Raw genomic sequence first — 19,005 nt, 5'->3', positions numbered from 1 at the left:
TTTATTCAAATTATTTGGCAAATGTCTCCATTCTGAAAGAGTTCAGAATTAAGAACATAGAAGCAGCAAAACCACACAGTTTTGCAATACAATTGGATACAGCCTTACTGTGATGGTTATCTCTGGAAACTCTAGAAACTCATAAAGTCCTTTGGCGGGCTGTCACATATTCTACCGGTCAGAGTCATCATTTTCAGAGTTGTGGAGGAAGATGTTGCAGATGACAAGAAAAATAGCTCTGAAACCCAAGTTAACTTGGTAGTGAAATAGTAACCCAAAGAGAAAAGTAAGACCCCAGGAGCAAGGCATCAATGGTACAGTGAGTCAAAGAATGGGACATCAAATAATAGAATAGAAATTGAAAGAGGATCCAATTGCTTGTCTATATTATGAACACATCTCTGTTTTAAGCATGTGTCCAGAGTCTATGTCTTCGTATTTTGTCTAACCAGAAAACTGTACTTCTGCCTCTGAATGAAAGAGTGTGCTAAGGACATAAAGCTCAAATGGTTTGTGTTATGACTACAGTTTTTAAAAATGCATTTAATTAAGAAGTGGGGAGAGGGAAGGAGGAAGAGAGAAAGGGATGGAGACAGAGAGAGGAGAGAGAGAGGTCCTAGCTGCTGGTTCACTCCCTCAAATGGCTATAATTGTTGAGGCTGTCTGTGGCCAAAGCCAGGCTGTAGAAACACAATCCCCATGTCTACTATGTGGGGAGCACCATCACCTGCCACCAGTAGGATGTAAACAGACAAGAACCGGGATTCAGGAGCTACAGCCAGAAATTGAACCCCCAGGTGCTATGATATAGGATGTGGGTAGTTCAATTACCAGACTAAATACCTGTCCTCATGAAGTTTTACGATGAATTTTTACATATATGTATAGAAAGATATCTTACATGTTTTATGCACTACTGCTTATAGATGTGCACACAGTTGCTTACTAATGCTACTGCAGATAACATAATACATAATAACACAGAACAACTTCTATTCTTTTTTGATAATTTTTTTGCAATTGAAAGAAATTTATCTTATCGCAAGGAATACTTTCATGAAACAAGGAAGACACATATTATTAAAAGTTAAGCATAAATTTCAAAAAATACACCAAAATAAACACATATTCTGCTTTCCATTAGTATTTTCTTATTTTTTCATTTTTGATGATGATTACATGGTTACAATGAGTTAGGGAAAAGTGGGTGTGATCATTGTTTCCAAATTTTCTATTTCTTCTTCCTGCTTCTGGTAGAGGGGGCAAAATAAAGGAGTAGCCATACCCAGCCTGCCAAATACCCCAATATCCAGGGATAGGGCTCCACCACCTGATATCAACCCAGGGTCCCAATGTGGTGCATGCTCTAAGGGTTCTGCCCAAGCGGTTTGGATAGTTCTGCAATGTTGTCGATTTTACTGATCCAAAGATGAGGAAGCCCTTCCAATGTCCATTCGCTGACATAGTTGACCTTAAGTCTCCATTCACCCAGATTTTTGTTGTCATTGTTTGGCTGGGGTAGTTGTCTAATTTGTTCTGATCTCCTTCTTTTGCTATGGTACCAAATGGACTGCCATATTCTCCATGTGCATCAGGATCTGTGTCCACTGCTCAGCCTTTTCCACTGAAGAGGATGTGTTCTTGTAGGTGGGCCCAAGTACCTAGGAGAGGTGACCCAGGCCCCACCGGACCCCCACTTCCAGGGCTCACAGACCCAGCACCTACCATGCAGGCAGGCCCAAGGACTTGTGCCGGATGATCCAAACGCTGCCTTCATGGCTCACAAACCTGGTAGCCATCTCATAGGTGGTCAAAGAGACCTGGGCCAGATGACCCTAGTCTCTTCGGGTCTCCTAGTCCTGGGGTTCATGAACCTGGCACCCACCACACAAGCAGTACAATAGACCCAGGCCAGGCAACCCGAGTTCTGCCGGGTCCCCTGCCCCTGGGGCTCATGAACCTGGCACCCACTGTGCAAATGCGCCAAGAGATCCAAGCCAGGAGACCCAGGTCCTCCTGAACCTCCACCCCAGGATTCATGAACCCAGGACACTCCATGCAGGTGGCCCAAGAGACCCAGGCCAAGTGATCCAAGCACTGCCAGACCCTCAGCCCCCAGGGATCATAACCCAGAACCAACCACACAAGTGGTTCAAGAGACCCAGGCCAGGTGACCCTCTTCCTCTGGAGCTCATAAACCTGGCCCCACTGTGCAGTCAGGCCCAAGGACACAAACAAGGTGACCTGGGCCCTGCCAGATCCCCCATCCCCAGGGTTCACAAACCTGGCACCTACCTTATAGGCTGGCACAGGGACCAAAGCCAGGAGACCCAGTCTCCAACAGATCCCTCAACCCTGGGGCTCACAAACCTGGTACGGTACCCACCATGCAGGCAGGCCCTTTGACCTGGAAGAATAGACCTGGGCCAGGCAACCCGAGCACTACCAGACCCCCAGCCCTCAGGGCTCATGAACCTGGAACCCACTGCACAGGTGAGCCAAGATACCCAGGACAGGTGACCTGGGCACCACCTTATTCCCTCACCTCTGGGACTCATGAACCTGACACCCACTGTGCTGGTAGGCCTATTGACCTGGCCCAAGAGACCCAGGCCCTCCTGGGCCTTGCCCCCAGGACTCATGCACCTGGCACTTATTGATTCTCAGCTGCATGGCTCACCTCACCTCAGCATCCACCATTACGTTGCACAGCCTGGCTCAATCCAGTCTTCCCTCAGTTACAGCTCCTGTTGATGGGTGCTGCAGGCTAGTCCAGCCCAGCCAGATCCCTGTCCTGTACCTAATATGAACTGAATGGTGTTGCAGTCTGAACTGACCCCTCTTACACCCTGTCCTGGTTCTCACATCTGCCAGTGGATTTTGTGAACTGGCCCAGCCTGGTCTGTCCCCAGACCTGATCCACATGTGTGCCAGCAGGTACTGTAACCTGGCATGATTTAGACTGCCCCTTGCCTTGATTTTTGCACTCACCTGCAGAGACTGCATCCCAACAAAGCAATTTTTCAAGATCCTCCATTGGGTCTCCCTCCCAGTAGCAGATCTCACACACACCAGTGGGTCCTTGGCCCAGGCTGATTTTGTTCACCTCTTGTCTTGACAGGAACAGTGGTCTTGCTCAACTGGCCAACACATGTTCTGGTTCTTACTGTTGGGTATTTCATCCCAACAACACCTGGTTTGTGCCCAGATACAGCTTTCACGTGGCTCAGCAGAAGTCAAGACTTAGTTCAGCCCATTCTATACCCACTCTGGAGCTCATGAGTACCAGTGAGTGCTGGAGTCTAGCCCAATCTGTTGGCCCCCAGTCCCTCAGTAGTAATTCCTCACCTAAACATGAGCACTCAGGTCACTGCTAATCTTCACCTGTGTGATCCCCCAAGTCCCTTGTAAATCCACATTCCCAAACCCCCAGAGCACACCGGTGAGCAGTCCGAGGGCTTGGGCCCTGGGACCAAAGCTGCCTGAGGCAGCCACTTGATAGGCAGGAAGAAATCCCCAACCCCAATAATTTATTTTTAATATAAAGAAGATAAACTTAATGTAGTTCATCAATACAATAAATAGAGTGAAGAGAGGGAAGAAATATTTTTATGCTACTTATCCAACAAAAGATAAACATCAAGAATATATTGGCAACCCAAAAAACTCAACAAAAACAACAACCAATAGAGCTAAGAAATGTGCTGAGGGCCATGAAGGACAATGCCAATGGGCAACAGCTCTGTGTTTCACATCATTTGCGCATTTCCCCTTCTTCCCAGTACATCCTGGACCTCCCCTCTATGCTCTGCTGCTCTCTCTGTCCCTTTGTCTCACCCTCATGCTCTTGTGTTACCTTACTTTCCAGACCAGTAGGCCAGGCTGAGCATTTCGCTTATTCTGCTCTTCAGCTTTCCCCCAAAATCTCCTGTGGCGATAACAACAACAGAGGGACAAATGAAGAATTTAGCAAAATGAAATCATCACAACAAAATAAAACCATTCAAATAAAAGGACACAGAATCTTCAAAATGCTTTCAGATTTCCCATTCAGAATCAATTCACTGTATCTTGATGAATGATAAAAGAAATACATTTTGGTTAATTAATAAGGTTGGTAGATTCACCACAGTGGCCATACTGTGAAATGTGCTACACTAATCTCAGTGATGCAGAAATGCTAGCAAAACAGCAAATGACAGTAAAAGCATTTTGAAAAAAAGCCAGTACAATTGAAAGAGCTCTAGAAAATGCTAAAACTTTATTATATTAGAATACATTATCATGTACATTTAAAAACTATATCCATTAATATATTCATGAGAATATGTTTGTAAAGAATTTAACCTCCCTAAGAAACAGCTTTTAAGAAAATCAAATTAATTTTAAAATGCTGCTAAGAAAAATATATGTTCACAATAAATACAATAAAATATACTTTATGATTAAATATATTTCAAATACGGTTTCAAATTATTCATAAGAAACATTCACATTCTTTTCCTGTATTTAAATCATACTCCTAAGATATTCACAAAAAATGTAAGTACAGTAAATTGGGTATATCATTCATTTGTGAATGAATTCTTCAACACATTGGCTCTTGATGGATTAGCTGTTCGTAACTGATCCTTTGGCAAAATGACCCTCGGCACGTTGGTTTGCTCCCTCTTTGTGCGCCTTTCCAAACAACTGCACTGCCATGCTCTGTCATGATTGATGTCTCTGGAAGATCCTTCAGAACACCAAGTCTCATTCACTGTGGAGCCACAAAATTTAGTCCTGTGTGTTTCATTTTATAAAGGCTAAAATGTTAACTAATAAATAAACAAACAGATGGCATTATATTGCCTTAGCCTGAATCCTTTGCTCTCTGCAGGGCAAACACCAAGGGAAACTGAACTTAAGTAGGTAAAGGCCAAGGAGAAAATATTTCTTGAACTTTGTGTTCTTTCTCTTCATATCTGAATAATCACAGCTTCATAAATAATTCACTTAATGATAAGCTAAGTCCCCTAACATCAAATTTTGCAAACATGAGGCTTGACCTAAAATTGTGCTTTGTTGACTATAGTGTGGGGCAAAACATGAAGCTTGAATGGAGAATCAATAATGTTTTGTTTACAAAATATTTATCACAGAAACTTTTTAAAATTTAGTCGTATTTTCTGTGTTACAGTTTTGGAGGAGTAGGGTTCCCTCCCCTTTCCCTCCCTTTCCTTCATTCTCCTCCTCCCACCCCATTGTTTCCTTTGTTTTACAATAATATGGTCCTTCAGCTGTAGTTCAAGTTCCAGCATTCTGCTCTTTACATTTGTCATGATATTGTAGGTATAAGTAATGGTAAAGTCTAGTATTTTGCTGTCAAAGTAAATTTAACAGTTTTATTGGAGACCTATTTTTATTCAGGAGTAAAGGTGCTCTTTTAATGGGCATCTAGATTGTTCCCATGTCTTCGCTATTGCTAATTGTGCTGCAATAAATACAGGGATGCAGACTGTCCTCTCATATGTAGATATCACTTCTTTTTTATATATTCCCAGAAGTGGGATTGCTGGGTTATATGGTAGATGGATTTTCAGTTGCCTGAGCACTCTCAATACTGACTTCATAACAGCTGTGCAAATCTATAATCCCACCAGCAGTAGAGCAGAGTACCCTTCTCCCCACATCCTTGTCAATGGGTGTTATTAGTAGAGTTCTGTTTATAGGCTGTTCTCATTGGGATTAAATGGAACCTCAATGTGCTTTTTATTTGTATTTTCCATATTGCTATGGCATTTTTTCATATGTCCACACAGACTTCTTTATCCTATGATTTGATTTGTAGGTTTATTAATAGCCCACATCCTCTCAAAGGATTTGTACAGAATGTCTCCTGTATATGTGGAAGACTGCCCATATGCAGTATTTGTTATTGTCAGCATGTATAAATGTTGCTTTTTTCTGCCATACTGATTTGTGGCTCACCATGAAACCAACACTGCCTCAATGGACCCTAAACATACTGCTTTTCCAGGCTGTATCAGGATGTGTCTACTTCAGAATTAGTGGAATTTGTGTTGTCCACCTACCCCCAACCCAACACTGAATTTTCACTTATGCCCCAGATTCATAAACACTTCTGAAATCTCTATTTTAGTGAACCCTTCTTTTTTCTCATAATTATTGGACCTACCCTCACCCTCTTGAGTAGATTCCTAGAAACGAAACACAAACAAGGAAAAGGAGATGAAATATCTGGTCTGTTAGTGGTGGTACCATGACTGCCAAAGACCAGGGTTCCCAAAATGAAGGATAATGCCTAGATCTGATGCTCAAAGCACAGCTCATGTTCCTTCCACCTCACATTAAAGACAACCTGGTATGGATGGGACTACCTAACACACATAGTCATTCTCAAGCCATGGGTATTCACTTTCCCAGTTGGAACATTGAATATCCATTGGCCAAGATAAACCAAGCTTGAATGAAGGCAATTAAAAGAATGTTTTTTTAAGCACCATACCTAGACAAGAGATTTAAAATTCAGCCAAAGGATAGACATGTCCCCTGAGTATCAGGCTCTGACCAATTTCTTCAACCAAATCAGTAACTTTCCACCAGAGCTCAAGAAACCAATCTTCTGGAGAAGAACTCTATCAATGTACAAATAGGTTCTCCTTCCTTACTTAGCAATATCATCAAAAGACTCTCGCCCATACAAATAGAAATAAGGAACCTGCTTTGTCACTTTCTACCACTTCCCAGGCATTCACACAAAACATGATAGTATAACCTACATCCTTCTCCTTTCTTCATCATCCCCTGTGGTTCTAAATCATCAAATCTTCAAGCTTCACCTCCTAGATACCTTCATCCTGGATCCATCCCTCATCATCCTTTGCCAACACCACCATAGCAATCTCCTAGTTGTTTTCTCTGATTTAAGTCCTGTCTCATTCTTTTTTTTCTTTATTCATTTGAGAGTCAGAGATACAGAGAACTGTTTATTTTCATGCCAGTCTTCCTATCTTCCTGTTGTTCTCTAGTAAGGGGAGATATCCTCCCTCAAGATACACTTATAGTTAAGCTAAATTTATAGTTAAACTCTTCAAAATCATTAGTCGAACCTTCGTCCATACATTAATGCCATCACTTTCTGTTGATATGTTCCAGGGCTCTGGTCTGTCCCATTCACTCATTTTCTTTGGCTGTGTGATATCCTGATTTCCCAGGCATCCATGGGTTGTTCAGAAGCCAATCATTTCCCCTCTTCTCTACATATTCCACAGCTTACAAAAAAAAAAAAAAAAAAACATTTCCTAGCTCTTTTCAAATTGTTATTTGAATCAATTGTATATGCTTCTCATTCTGGTGTCATAGAAGATTGATAGTACTTCATCTCTTTCATGGGAATAGACTGATATATGTGATGCTTGCATGACAGCCTAATACTAGGCAACTATGAAACCACTATTCCCTCCTTGTTGGCTTTCATCTGCAGGAAAAGCAAATCTCAATGGCAGCCGTTGTTAAATACATGTTTATAAATAGCATTAGCAAAGTAACATCCGATTATTACTTTACAAAGCTACTCTGCTTGTCTCTTCCTGCACTAGAAGTCTTCCTGCCAACTGGTTTTAGCTGCTAATGGGCACTTACATTTTTATTCAAGTTCATTAAGGGTTACTTTGAAAGAATTTCTATGTAAATTATGTAATTTCAAAAGTAAAGTCTCAAAAATGTAAGGCAACTTAATGGTGAGTGATTGCTGGATTGCATAAATCAAAAACAGAGCAGACTGCTAATTCAGGCAACAGACTTGGGAGATGCAGAAATGAAGATATGGACTTTTTGATAATGACCAGCCAAGAGTGAGTGAGGCTGAGAGAAGCCAGGAAGGATACAACCGTGAGAGATCATGAGTAAGGATTCATATTTAGTTATGATTTCTCCAGACCTACTCTTCAAATAAAGAGCAAAATTCTAGTGAATTACCTCATGAAGATTTTAAAATAACAATAACACACTTATCAATGAACTCTTTTCATTGATAACCAGGTTAATACATACAATACCCAAAACTCTTCTGGAAAAACATTCTCACATCCTTATAATGAATCAAAATATCCAACAACCAGCCCAAAATGGATGTGCAATCAGAATACACACTGCCCATTGCACCATTAAGGACATCCTGGAGAACAGAGCTAAATATAAGCCCTGAACATACATAGGATTGTACAAAAAGCAGGCATCTCCTTCCTTCCCTGCATGGGTCTGCATTTCATTCTTCTCTGAATCCTTTCCCAAGCAATAAAAGTGATGGTGATCACAATTTTAAAGGAAAATCTGAAGCTATTTTTGTGCAGATTGATTTTTTGCCTGAAGCTAAAAAACCATGGCTTGAGTTTTTCCATTTGCAGCGTTCAGTGTGTTCACCATTTCCAGACCCAAAAGGTCAGAAACTTCCCATCATTGCCCTACAATCCAGCATTCCCTCCTCAAAACAGCTGCTTTTTGGTCACCCACCTGGCCAGGATTCCTGAAGAGGGCCTTCCAACCCACGCATCTCTCCCTGCAGCCAGTATCACCTCATTTCCCTTTATGTTTTTCAAATTCAGTCCTTCTTTCGTAAGTTTTACATACTAGTCACTATTTGACATTCTGTCTTTTAGAAAGTCTTTGGAGAATGGTAGAAATTTTAGGATAGGAATATTCTCATCATTGATCTGTAACTGTTATCTATTATTAAGTATTCACATCATTCTCTGAGTATTTTGCTCAAATAATTTCATCTCTCCATCACAGTGGATTTTTAAATTTAAAAAAATTGAGAGAGAGAGTAGGAGGGAGAAAATGAGGGTGACAAAGCTCTAATCTACTGGTTTGCTTCCCAAATGCTTGAAATAGTCTGCGCAGAACCCAGACTGGAGCCAGTGCTGGAAACTCAACCTAGATTGATGACATGGATGGCAGGAATCTGACTGGCTGAGCCATCACTGCTGCCTCCCAGGGTCTGCATTGGTGTAATGCTAGAATCCAGATTTGAGTATTCAACTCAGCCTTTCTGATATGGGATGCAGATATCTTAACCACTAGAAGAAATGAAAACTCTTAAAGTGGATTTACATATTATTTCCAGTTTTAATGAAAACTGGGAATCATAAAAACTAAAACACCACCAGTCACACAACTACTAAGCAGTGAAATTTGGGATTGGATGCAAAAGACAGTTAACTCCAACCTACTTTCATCCTTACCCTATCTTGCTGCTCTGGAATAAAAGAAAAATAATAATAAAAAGCTCACTTGGGGAGTGAATCATCGGATGGAAGATCTCCCTCTCTATCTCTCCTCCTCTCTGTATATCTGACTTTGCAATAAAAAATAAATAAATCTTTAAAAAAAAACTGTGCAAAGCTCTGGACTCTGATCTTAATTTAGCTGACACCTTTCAAACTCAAGCCCTTGCACATGAAGAATTGAAGGCTGGGTCACCACTCCGTTTTTTTCTCTTTGCTTACAAACTCCACGCTCATAGAGCCTTAAGCAACCCTATGCTTGAGAAAAATGTAAATCAAAGTATCTTCTTTCTGCCGTTATTGATAAATAAGTAGTTGAGCTGATAGATTACTGATACAAGCTGTTATTTATTTGCATGAATGCAGCTTTGGATATTTAGCAATTATAAGAAAGATCAGTGATGATCAACTCAGAGTTAAACAATAAAATCCACCAAATCCAAAACACTGTTGCAAGAATTGGAAAGACCAGTTTCTTTCTTTCAAATTGGAGAGATCGAATAATTTCCAACTAGACATGGGTCCCAAAGAGGAGAGGTCTTATCTCTGCTCAGGGTCATGTTTGTGCGAGTGTACATGCATTTGTGAATGTGTGCACATGTGTACACATGTGCTATGTGCATCAGTGTGCAAGTTGGGAGGCAGTGGTCACACCCCAGGATCCAGCTGCAACTAGGCAGAGTTAGAGGGGTCATCTAGGTCTCTGAGCTGTTAAGAAGGCACAGGTACAAAGTTGCTCTTCAGAAAGGTGCTGGCTTATGGCAAACTACATGTAAGACTGTATTGTTTTTAATCTCAGAAACATTTACCAAAAAATCAAGGACCACGACCTCCTGGACAAAAGGAAAACAGTCACAGCACTGAAAGCAGGAGAGGACCGAGCCATCCTCCTGGGACTGGCCATGATGGTGTGTTCCATCATGATGTACTTTCTGCTGGGCATCACTATGCTGCGCTCCTACCTGCAGAGGTAAGACCGGGCAAGGTCAGGAGCCTGCCCTGCAATCCCTCTACTCTCTCTTCCTGTATCATACTGTCAACCCCAAGATCATCTCCCCCCATCAGTTCCTACTAACTTTGGGAAGTACCTGAAACACAGATTTCCAATAACAATATCTAATAGTAGTAATAAATACACTTCTAGGTATAAACTGCCTACTGTGTCCAGGACTGTTCATGCACCCACCCTGGAAGGTAAATATAAATAGATGATTCTCACAACTTCTTTAGAAAGTAAGTATGAATTATATTAATTATAAAATGGCAAACTAAGGCTTAGGAGAAATGCAATTTGCCCCATGTCGCAGAACTCTAGCATATGGCAAAGCTTTCATTGTAGCCTGTCCATTATAGTCTCTCCTTTTGATATTTCAGATCTCTTCTAGCCTCTACTCTTATTTTTGTCCATACTACCCACCCTTGCATCACACTCCACAACTGGAGCTCTCAACCATACATTCCAACTTCCTCAGAAACTTCTTAAAATGCTGATCCCCAGGCCCCACCACCAGCTCCAAAATATTGAATGATTCAGTCACCAGTGTCCTTTAAAGTTCCCATTTATTCTGATATGCTATCAATGCTTAAAAATAAGATATGCAGTAACTCTCAAAAGTCACATTTTAAGCCTTTTTTCATTTTAATATTGCCCTAGGTTTACTGAATAGTTAACAAAGGTAACTAAATAGGGAGGGAGACATACATCCTCTATGATTAGGTCATGTGATAGACCCCCCCAACAGCGTCTCTAGCTAGCAGATGTCCAAAATGGACACTTTAAACACAGTTAGCCCAGTACTGCTGTGATTAATGGGGTAAGTCTCATAGTGGTTCAAGCTGAAAAGAACATGACCCTTTTCAATCAAAAGTTGAAGTTTCAATCCAAAAGAAACATCCAACCATTTTGTGACATTCATTTCTCATTCTAAATTAATACTTCCATTTTAGAAACCAAGCCTCACTGAAACACAGTAATTTGCCAGAATTAAGGCAACAGCTTTCACATTTGTGGCTTCTCTGCTCTGTTTCCCGGGTGGACTTCAGCTGGGCTCCCACTCAGTGAAAGCACAGAGCCTCAGACCACAAATTCTGCCTGATTCAAAAATGGCTCTCAGATACTCACATTTGTTTGTGAGGATCTCACATCCTCACTATCAAACATCTGAAGTTTTATTTTAATTTTTAAATTAACATTGTATAAGAAAAATCTGGTCATTCGTATTAGAGGTGGGCCAAGTCTGTCATCTTCCCTCTAGCGCAAAACTTCATACCTGTAAAGGGTAAGGGAAGTGCCAAGGAATGTCCAGCAAAGGATGAATCTGCAAAGGAAACATGTTGTTTTCTCATCATAATAGCAATCAGCTTACGTCCAGAGGCAAAACATTGGTAGCTAGTATGTGACCCTAATTATAAATGCTATCTTATATCATAAAATTGAGAGCAGTTTTAAATGAAAGTTGGCTGATGGGAAGCTGGAATCTTTCCAATTGAGAGTTTCTAGGGTATCGTTATGAATCCATCAGTCTGTGTAGAATATTTACTCCACTGTACTTCTGAAGTGGCAGCACAGAACCTCAGCAGTATGAGTCTGGGCCTTACAGAAATCAGCATTGGGTAGAATCACAATTTCTGTCACTTATTAGCTATGTGTCTTTGCACATGTCACCTATTCACCCCCCTGGAAAAGAATTCACCCACCTGGAAAAGAAATTGGTATCCAACTTACAGGGCTGTTGAGAGGATAAAAAGATAGTTGATACAAATCACCCATGAGGTTGAAAGGGCTGCAATAAGTGATTCCTCTGGTGTAATAACAGACTGAGTTATCTTTTCTCCTTCATTAGAATGACCTTGAGGCTTTGTATCACTGTCCTCCCATCGGTTGAGTTGGACTTCAAGGACCTCCACCCTTCTTCTGTTTTCTCTCATTCCCCCTTTCTACCTTTTCTGCTTGCAAACTAGGATGAGGAACAGGTTGAGGTAAATAACGTATGAAGTACTTCCAATGAGGAAAACACTTTCACGTGTAAAATGCAGAACTAAGGACTGGTCATGTACACATCATAGTACTTAAAACACGGCTTACACTTACCAACGAATTCAATAAGGAAGGAGTATTTAACTTAAATCAAGTAGTGTGAAAATCTAAATCCAGCAAACGTTTTTGAAAAAGATTTCAACTGCCAAAGTTCATACAAATTGCCTATGGTTTATCTAAAGTTACTCTATCCAAAAGCATATATTTTACACAAATAGAACATGTTATAGATTTGGAAAAGACCTTGTGGATTCAAGAACTGTGAGATGATCCGCTCCCACCACATTTTCCTTCTCATTAGCTCTTGGGTCTGTTTATTCTTCCCCTCTCTACAGTGTGTGGACCGAAGAGTCTCAATGTACCTTGCTGAATGCATCCATCACAGAAACATTTAATTGCTCCTTCAGCTGTGGTTCGGAATGCTGGAAAGTCTCTCAGTATCCCTGCCTTCAGGTGTACGTGAACCTGACTTCTTCTGGGGAAAAGCTCCTCCTCTACCATACTGAAGAGACGATGAAAATCAATCAGAAGGTAAGAGCTTGGCACACTGCATTTCAAATACCCTGACAGAACTCCACATGATTCATTTCTCTCTCTCTCTCTCTCTCTCTCTCTCTCTCTCTCTCTCTCTCTCTCTTTCTCTCTCTCTCTCTCTCTCTCTCTCTCTCTCTCTGTTTTTCACATTCTCTTTTGCCAGCATTTCAAAAGAAAAAGAACACCAGGAAACAGGCCCTGCCTCTGGCATTCTCAGAGGGTTATTTGACCCTCATCTAGGAAATATTGGTTTTCTGTGCAAGCTTTGGACAAGTCATTCCCACGCTTTGTGGTAGTGCAGACTTAACGTCTATTTGGCAGGTTTTATAATATGTCTTTATAATATATCTTTATAATATATCTATTCTGTATATAAATACAGAATATATGAATAAATGTAAATATGCCCTTATTTATATACAAACAGAGTGGATCTTTCAAATTCAGCATGCAGCTCAGTGACTGGCATTATGGTAGGGTGGGTAAAGCTGCCTCCTGGGACACCGGCATGACATGTCTCAGCTGTTCCACTTCCAACCTGGCTATATCCTAATGCCTGAGAAAAGCAAGAGATGGCTCTTGGGCCTCTGCTACCCACATGAGGAACCCAAATGGAATTCCAGGCTCCTGGCTTTGTCATGGCCCAGCCCTGGCCAATGTAGCCACTTGGGGAGTAAACCAGGACATGGAAGATCTCTCTTCCTTTCTCTCTCCTTTACCTCTGTAACTTTAGCTTTCAAATAAATAAATACATCTTTTTAAATGTTTAAGTCAAAAAGGTACTTGTCTTATAATTAAGAATTAATTGTAAATATTTGTTTCGTGTGTGCAAATACATTGTGAATTAATAATATTACATTTGTGCATAGTTTCCTTTTCTTTAAAAAGACGATAACAAATAGCCACTTTGCTAAGTCATTGTGAAGACTAGAGTTTTTAACTTGTTAAGCAGAGCATAGCACATGGCACAGTGGAAAACTTCTACCCGTGGTCATTAGGTGTGTGTGTGTTTCTTCATGTATGTTATGCTTGTATCTGTTCATAAAGGGTGTTTGCTATAGCAGTTAAGTCGCCAGCAGAGACAACCACATCCCACGTCAGAGTAACTGGTTAGTGTCCTGGCTACTCCTGACCAAACTTCCTGCGAATGCACATTCTGTGAGGCATCCCACAATACCCACCACCCATCTGGGAGGTGATTGACTTCCAGGCAGCTGGTTTAAGCCTGGTTTGGGGAGGGGTGGGAGAACCCAAGTATCTGTGTAACTGTGTCACATAATACAATGTAATTAATGAAGTTAAATAATAAATAATTAAAAAAAAAGCCTAGATTGGCCTGATTGTGCCAGGCATTTAAGTAGTGACCAGAACATGAATGAGCGAACGCTAGCACGCTCTCTCTCTCTCTTTCTCTTTCTGTCTCTATCTCCCCCTTCCAAATAGAGTAAAAATTAGTTCTAAACAAAAACAGTGATATATTCAAGTTCATCTAGTGAATCCCTACAAACATGGATATCTGTATGTAACTCTGAAATTTACAACATCTGGATGATCAAATAATTTGTTGTTATCAATTTTAACTACAATGAATTTTGGATTATGGCAGCAATTTAAATGTCCACAAGACTCTCACATGCCAAAAACCATCTGATGTTACTCTCAAAAGGACAGTTAGCTCTTCTTACTTGGGTACAATTTCATGAACTTTCACCTGATATGTAAAATTTTTTACTGTGATGGTGGCTTTGAGGTTCAATACCAGAACTTAAGAAACATGTAGCATAATGTATTTCCGGTATATTGACAACAGGAAAAGAAACATATCTTGTGTTTTGGCAACAGTCACTTAAAAGGACCTTACAAATATCTCTGAGGACACAATAATGAATATTTCAAAGAATGTTGGTTGAAAATCTTTGGTCTGCTTGGCTTTCATTTGTAGTAGCCACAAACATAGCAGTTTTCAGCCTATGCTGCAAATTCTAAAAGGCTTAGCTCTCACACAACGTATCTGTGTTTCAAGATTTACCTTCAAGTAACATTTTTAAATCAAATCTGACCTGTAATGACAAATGCTTATAAAACTCAAATCTTTAAAGAATTGGAAAATGGCCAAAATCAGGAAAAGTGTCAAAACTAGAACATATTTTCATTTCCTCATTTTACATTTTGTCACTACAGCCCTGTGAATGCATTATCCAGCCTATAAACAGTGTGAAATTATCATAAAAGCATCAGTTATATATGTAGGGCCAGGATCCTGTCTCTCAATGTGGTACCAAGTCATCATTTAGTTTATTCATACTACCTATTTTTAAATGTACATTATGACATACATACATAAATATACATGGAACAAGAAGGTGTTTATTACGGAGATGCCCTGTTGTAAATCACAAGAAAGGTAAAGAAATGAAACATTTCCTTCATACCCTAAAACATCTTTTATGACCCCTCCTAAGATTTACAGGCTCTGATTCCTGTAAAAAAAATACCAACTATCCTATTATCACAAATATTTTATTTCTCTTTGACATTTGCAGCACTTGAACACGTAATCTTAAATATTTTATTTTAGCTTTGATTCACTTTTAAAATATGTAAGTGGAATTATACAGAATATTTTCATTTGTCTCATTTCCTATATATAGGAATATAATGAATATAATATATATTCATATATTGCATATTATATTAATATATAGAATAAATGTGTGTGTATATACATATATATATATATATATTCCTTTTAGTGAATTAAGTTCCTAATTTCAGTGAAGCTAATTTTCTGAACCATTTTCTTTTAATTCTTTCATGGCTTTGTTTGCTAGGTTTTTACTCACATTGAAGTTATAAAGCCATTCTTTTTCTTTTTCTTTTTCTTTCTTTCTTTTTTTTTTTTTTTTTTTTTTTTTTTACAATCTTACTTAGTTGATTGGGGTACAAAGGGTCAAGAGTTACAGGAAAGTGGGTAAGATCATTGTTTCCACACTAATATCATCACTTATTTCCCCTGTATCTGGGGTCAGGGGAGAAACAAAGGGAAAAGCCCCACCCAGCCTCCCACCCATCCTAGGTCCCCTATGTGAGGCATGCTCCGAGGGTCCTGTTCAAACAGTTTTGATAGTTCAGCAGTTCTGAATTGCTGCCAATCTCTCCGTTCCATTTGCGACGAAATCTATTCAGAATATACTGGCTGACATAGTCTCTTCATGGTTGGGGTTCTGAGATCAGCAGTTCAGTTAAAGTGATCTCCGAAGAAACTTCATCTGAGGTGATCCCAGACCTGATTCTTGTATGTGTTTGCTAGTACAGGATCTGGCACAGTCCATCGCCCCAATCAGCTTATGCACATGCTGGTCGTTGTGACTGCTGGGTCCGTTCTGTTTCCAACCCTGTCTTCAACTGGAACCAATGGGTGTTGCAGTCCAGCCTGATGCTGCCCACTTCATACTCGGCCCTCACACAAACCAGTGGGAGCTGCAGCCTAGTTGGAGCGACTCCCGATAACTCCCACCTGGCCTGCCCCTACTCTAGTTCCTATGTATGACACGGTGTACCACAGACTTGTTCAGTCTGTCCCACATCCCATTTAGCTCTCATACATGTCGGTGGGCATTGAAGCCTAATTCAACTCAACCAATCCTACTATCCAGCCCACACACGTACTGGCGGGTGCCTTTCTGTCTAGCCACCCCTCCCCCGTCCTGATTTTCATGCTTTCCAGTGGGAGTGGTAACCCATGAGTGAAGTGCCCACTATTTCCCTACTAGGTCACTTCCACTCCCGGATTATGCACTCTCCAGGTGGTCCTGGAGCTTAACTTGACAGATTTAGCCCCCAGGGCCATACTCTACCAGCTGATGCTGTGGCAAAGCCCAACCAATCCTCACCCTCACCCACTCTAATCTTGGCTTGCACCAGTCAGAACAGTCAACCCAACCTAGCTTTTCCCTGATCTAGCTCACATGAGCCCCACAGGTGTTGTAGCCCTGCCTGGTGTGGTCTGCCCCCATCCCTATTCACGCTCTCCAGTGGGCATGGTTGTCCAGCAGAGGAGCCCACATTCCCCCTACCGGCTTTGCTCCCTCCCTCCCTGGTTCTCATCTGTGCTATTTGGGCGCTGCAACCACCTCTGGTACAGGTCACCTCACCTTTGCATTCTGTAATGTGCACTGGTTTGTGTTGCAACTGAACCTGGCCCGACCCACACTCTATTCTGGTGCTCGGTTTTGCCAGCTGGTGATGTGAACTGGTTCAGCCTGGTCTGCCCACAATCTATGCCGAATGTATGCCAGTGGGTATCTTTCTCTGACCTGGTCTGGGTTGCTCGCTATCATGGTTCTTGCACTCACCTGCAGGGACTGTGTCCCAACAGAGGAGTTTCCCAAGCTCATCCATCAGAACCTCTCTCTATGCCAGATTTTGCATGTACTGGTGGGTCTATAGGCCAGCCCTCATTGCTGACCTTCAGTCCATTCTGGTTCTTACTGTTGGATGTTTCAGCCCAGGCAAGGCTTGTCCATACGCAGATACTGCTCACATATGGCTCAATAGGGGCAGAGACCTGCCCTAGACCGTCCTACATCTACTCAGGTTCTCTAGAGCACCAATGGTGCTGGTGTCTAGCCCAATTAGATGCATCCAGCCCCAGTTCACACTTGTGCCAAGGGAGATCGCAGCCATATCCAGACCAGAATCAGGCCCCCACTCTGGCCCCTGCACTCTCCTGTGGGAACCCCAAGCCAGCAATAGTGTACTCTCACAGCTCCTCAGTTGGACCTGTTGCCACTGTAGATCATGTGCATGCCAGTTGTTGCTCTGACCCAGCTTGGCATAGCCCCTCAGCTGTCTTGGCTTTTGCCTTTGTTGGTGCATCCTAGTATCCCTGGCTCTTGCAGACCAGTTGGTGTAAGAGCCTAATTCGGCATGACCTGTGCTCCATCCTGATTTCTGTTTTTCCTTTTGAGTTGAGATTTGCTTGGCCTGCCCCATCTGCCCCCTTCCAGTTGCAGCTCAGCCCACCCCACATCCTGTTTTAGGATGCACTTTCAGATGTTGCTGCCTTAACCTGCCCAGATTGTTGTCAGTTCCTTTACCTGTAAGTAATTGCAGGTTCCATGGTCACACCTAACTCAGTCCATTGCCACCCTAGCTCACGAGATAACCTGTGGGGCTTGTATTTTCACAGGGTTGGGCCCACAGTTCCACCAGAGAATCTACCCCCGGACATGGTTCCCTCATGTGCTGGTTAGTGTCTTGACCCTGCCAAGTGTGAACCGTCTACTGTTCCACCACCCAGTCAGGTACTGGTACCTAGCCCTGCCGGACAGGCTAACTATCCACAGCTTTCATGTGGACTGGTATGTGGCAGTCAGTGATGCTCTATGCTAACAGCCCATCTCAGGATTCCCATTTGGGCTAGTGAATCAATCTGACTGAAATAGATCTTGTGGACTCTGCCCTCCAAACCACCAGGTCTCAGTCCCCATGCTTACCAGAAAGTTCTGGGGTCTCATTGCTGAGAATCACCCAGAATTCATTCCTCACCTACACTCACACTGGCCTTATTCATGTGTGCCCCTAGGCAGCAATTACATATCCTAAAAATGCCAGAGCTCTCTGCCAAGTGACCACTAGGCAGAGCCTGGCACCACTTGGCGCGCTGGTCGCTCAAAGCCTAGGACTTGGCCAACTGCCTTTTCAGCAGTGACTTTGGCCTGAGTCCCCAGCATTGGGTTTGGCCTGGCTGGGGCACCCCCCACAACCGCCACATTGCAGGGAGCTGCCGTTGCCCTAACCCACAGCCCAAACCCCTCCCTAGCTCCTCCTACCACAAGATGTTAGCGGCAGAGTGGAGCCAGACCCTTAATCCAGTGCCCAAGTTTCCCTCATGGTGTACTTACCCTAAGGGAAGAGACCTCTTGGGCCTGGAGAAAGCCTAGGACTCAGTCAACTGCCTTTTGGCAGTGACTTTAAGCCATTCTTTTCACATACGAAATACAATCTGCTTTGATTATGTAGGGGCCAAATTCCTAGGTTTTTTAGCGTTTTTTTTTTTCATATGGACAACTACTTGCTCTTGATCATTATTTAAAAAAGAACTTTTCTTAACTGGATCACATTTTGTCTTCTGCTTTCTCAAAA

At 41.9% G+C, this 19,005-nt stretch overlaps 1 protein-coding gene across 1 annotated transcript in view; it reads left to right on the top strand.

Annotated features, from left to right (window-relative positions):
- The window catches only part of KCNMB2 (potassium calcium-activated channel subfamily M regulatory beta subunit 2), a 263,930-nt gene that overhangs the window by 229,824 nt on the left and 15,101 nt on the right, over nucleotides 1-19,005 (top strand). The window contains exons 3-4 of the mRNA XM_004591284.2: nucleotides 10,087-10,257; nucleotides 12,660-12,855. Of these exons, the coding sequence (XP_004591341.1) occupies nucleotides 10,087-10,257; nucleotides 12,660-12,855 (367 nt within the window). The remainder of the gene's footprint in view (nucleotides 1-10,086; nucleotides 10,258-12,659; nucleotides 12,856-19,005) is intronic.

The sequence above is a fragment of the Ochotona princeps genome, chromosome 3 (assembly GCF_030435755.1).
Source record: "Ochotona princeps isolate mOchPri1 chromosome 3, mOchPri1.hap1, whole genome shotgun sequence".
NCBI classification, from domain to species: domain Eukaryota; kingdom Metazoa; phylum Chordata; class Mammalia; order Lagomorpha; family Ochotonidae; genus Ochotona; species Ochotona princeps.
Note: the sequence above shows the minus strand (reverse complement) of the source record. Positions and strands in the feature narration are given on the sequence as shown.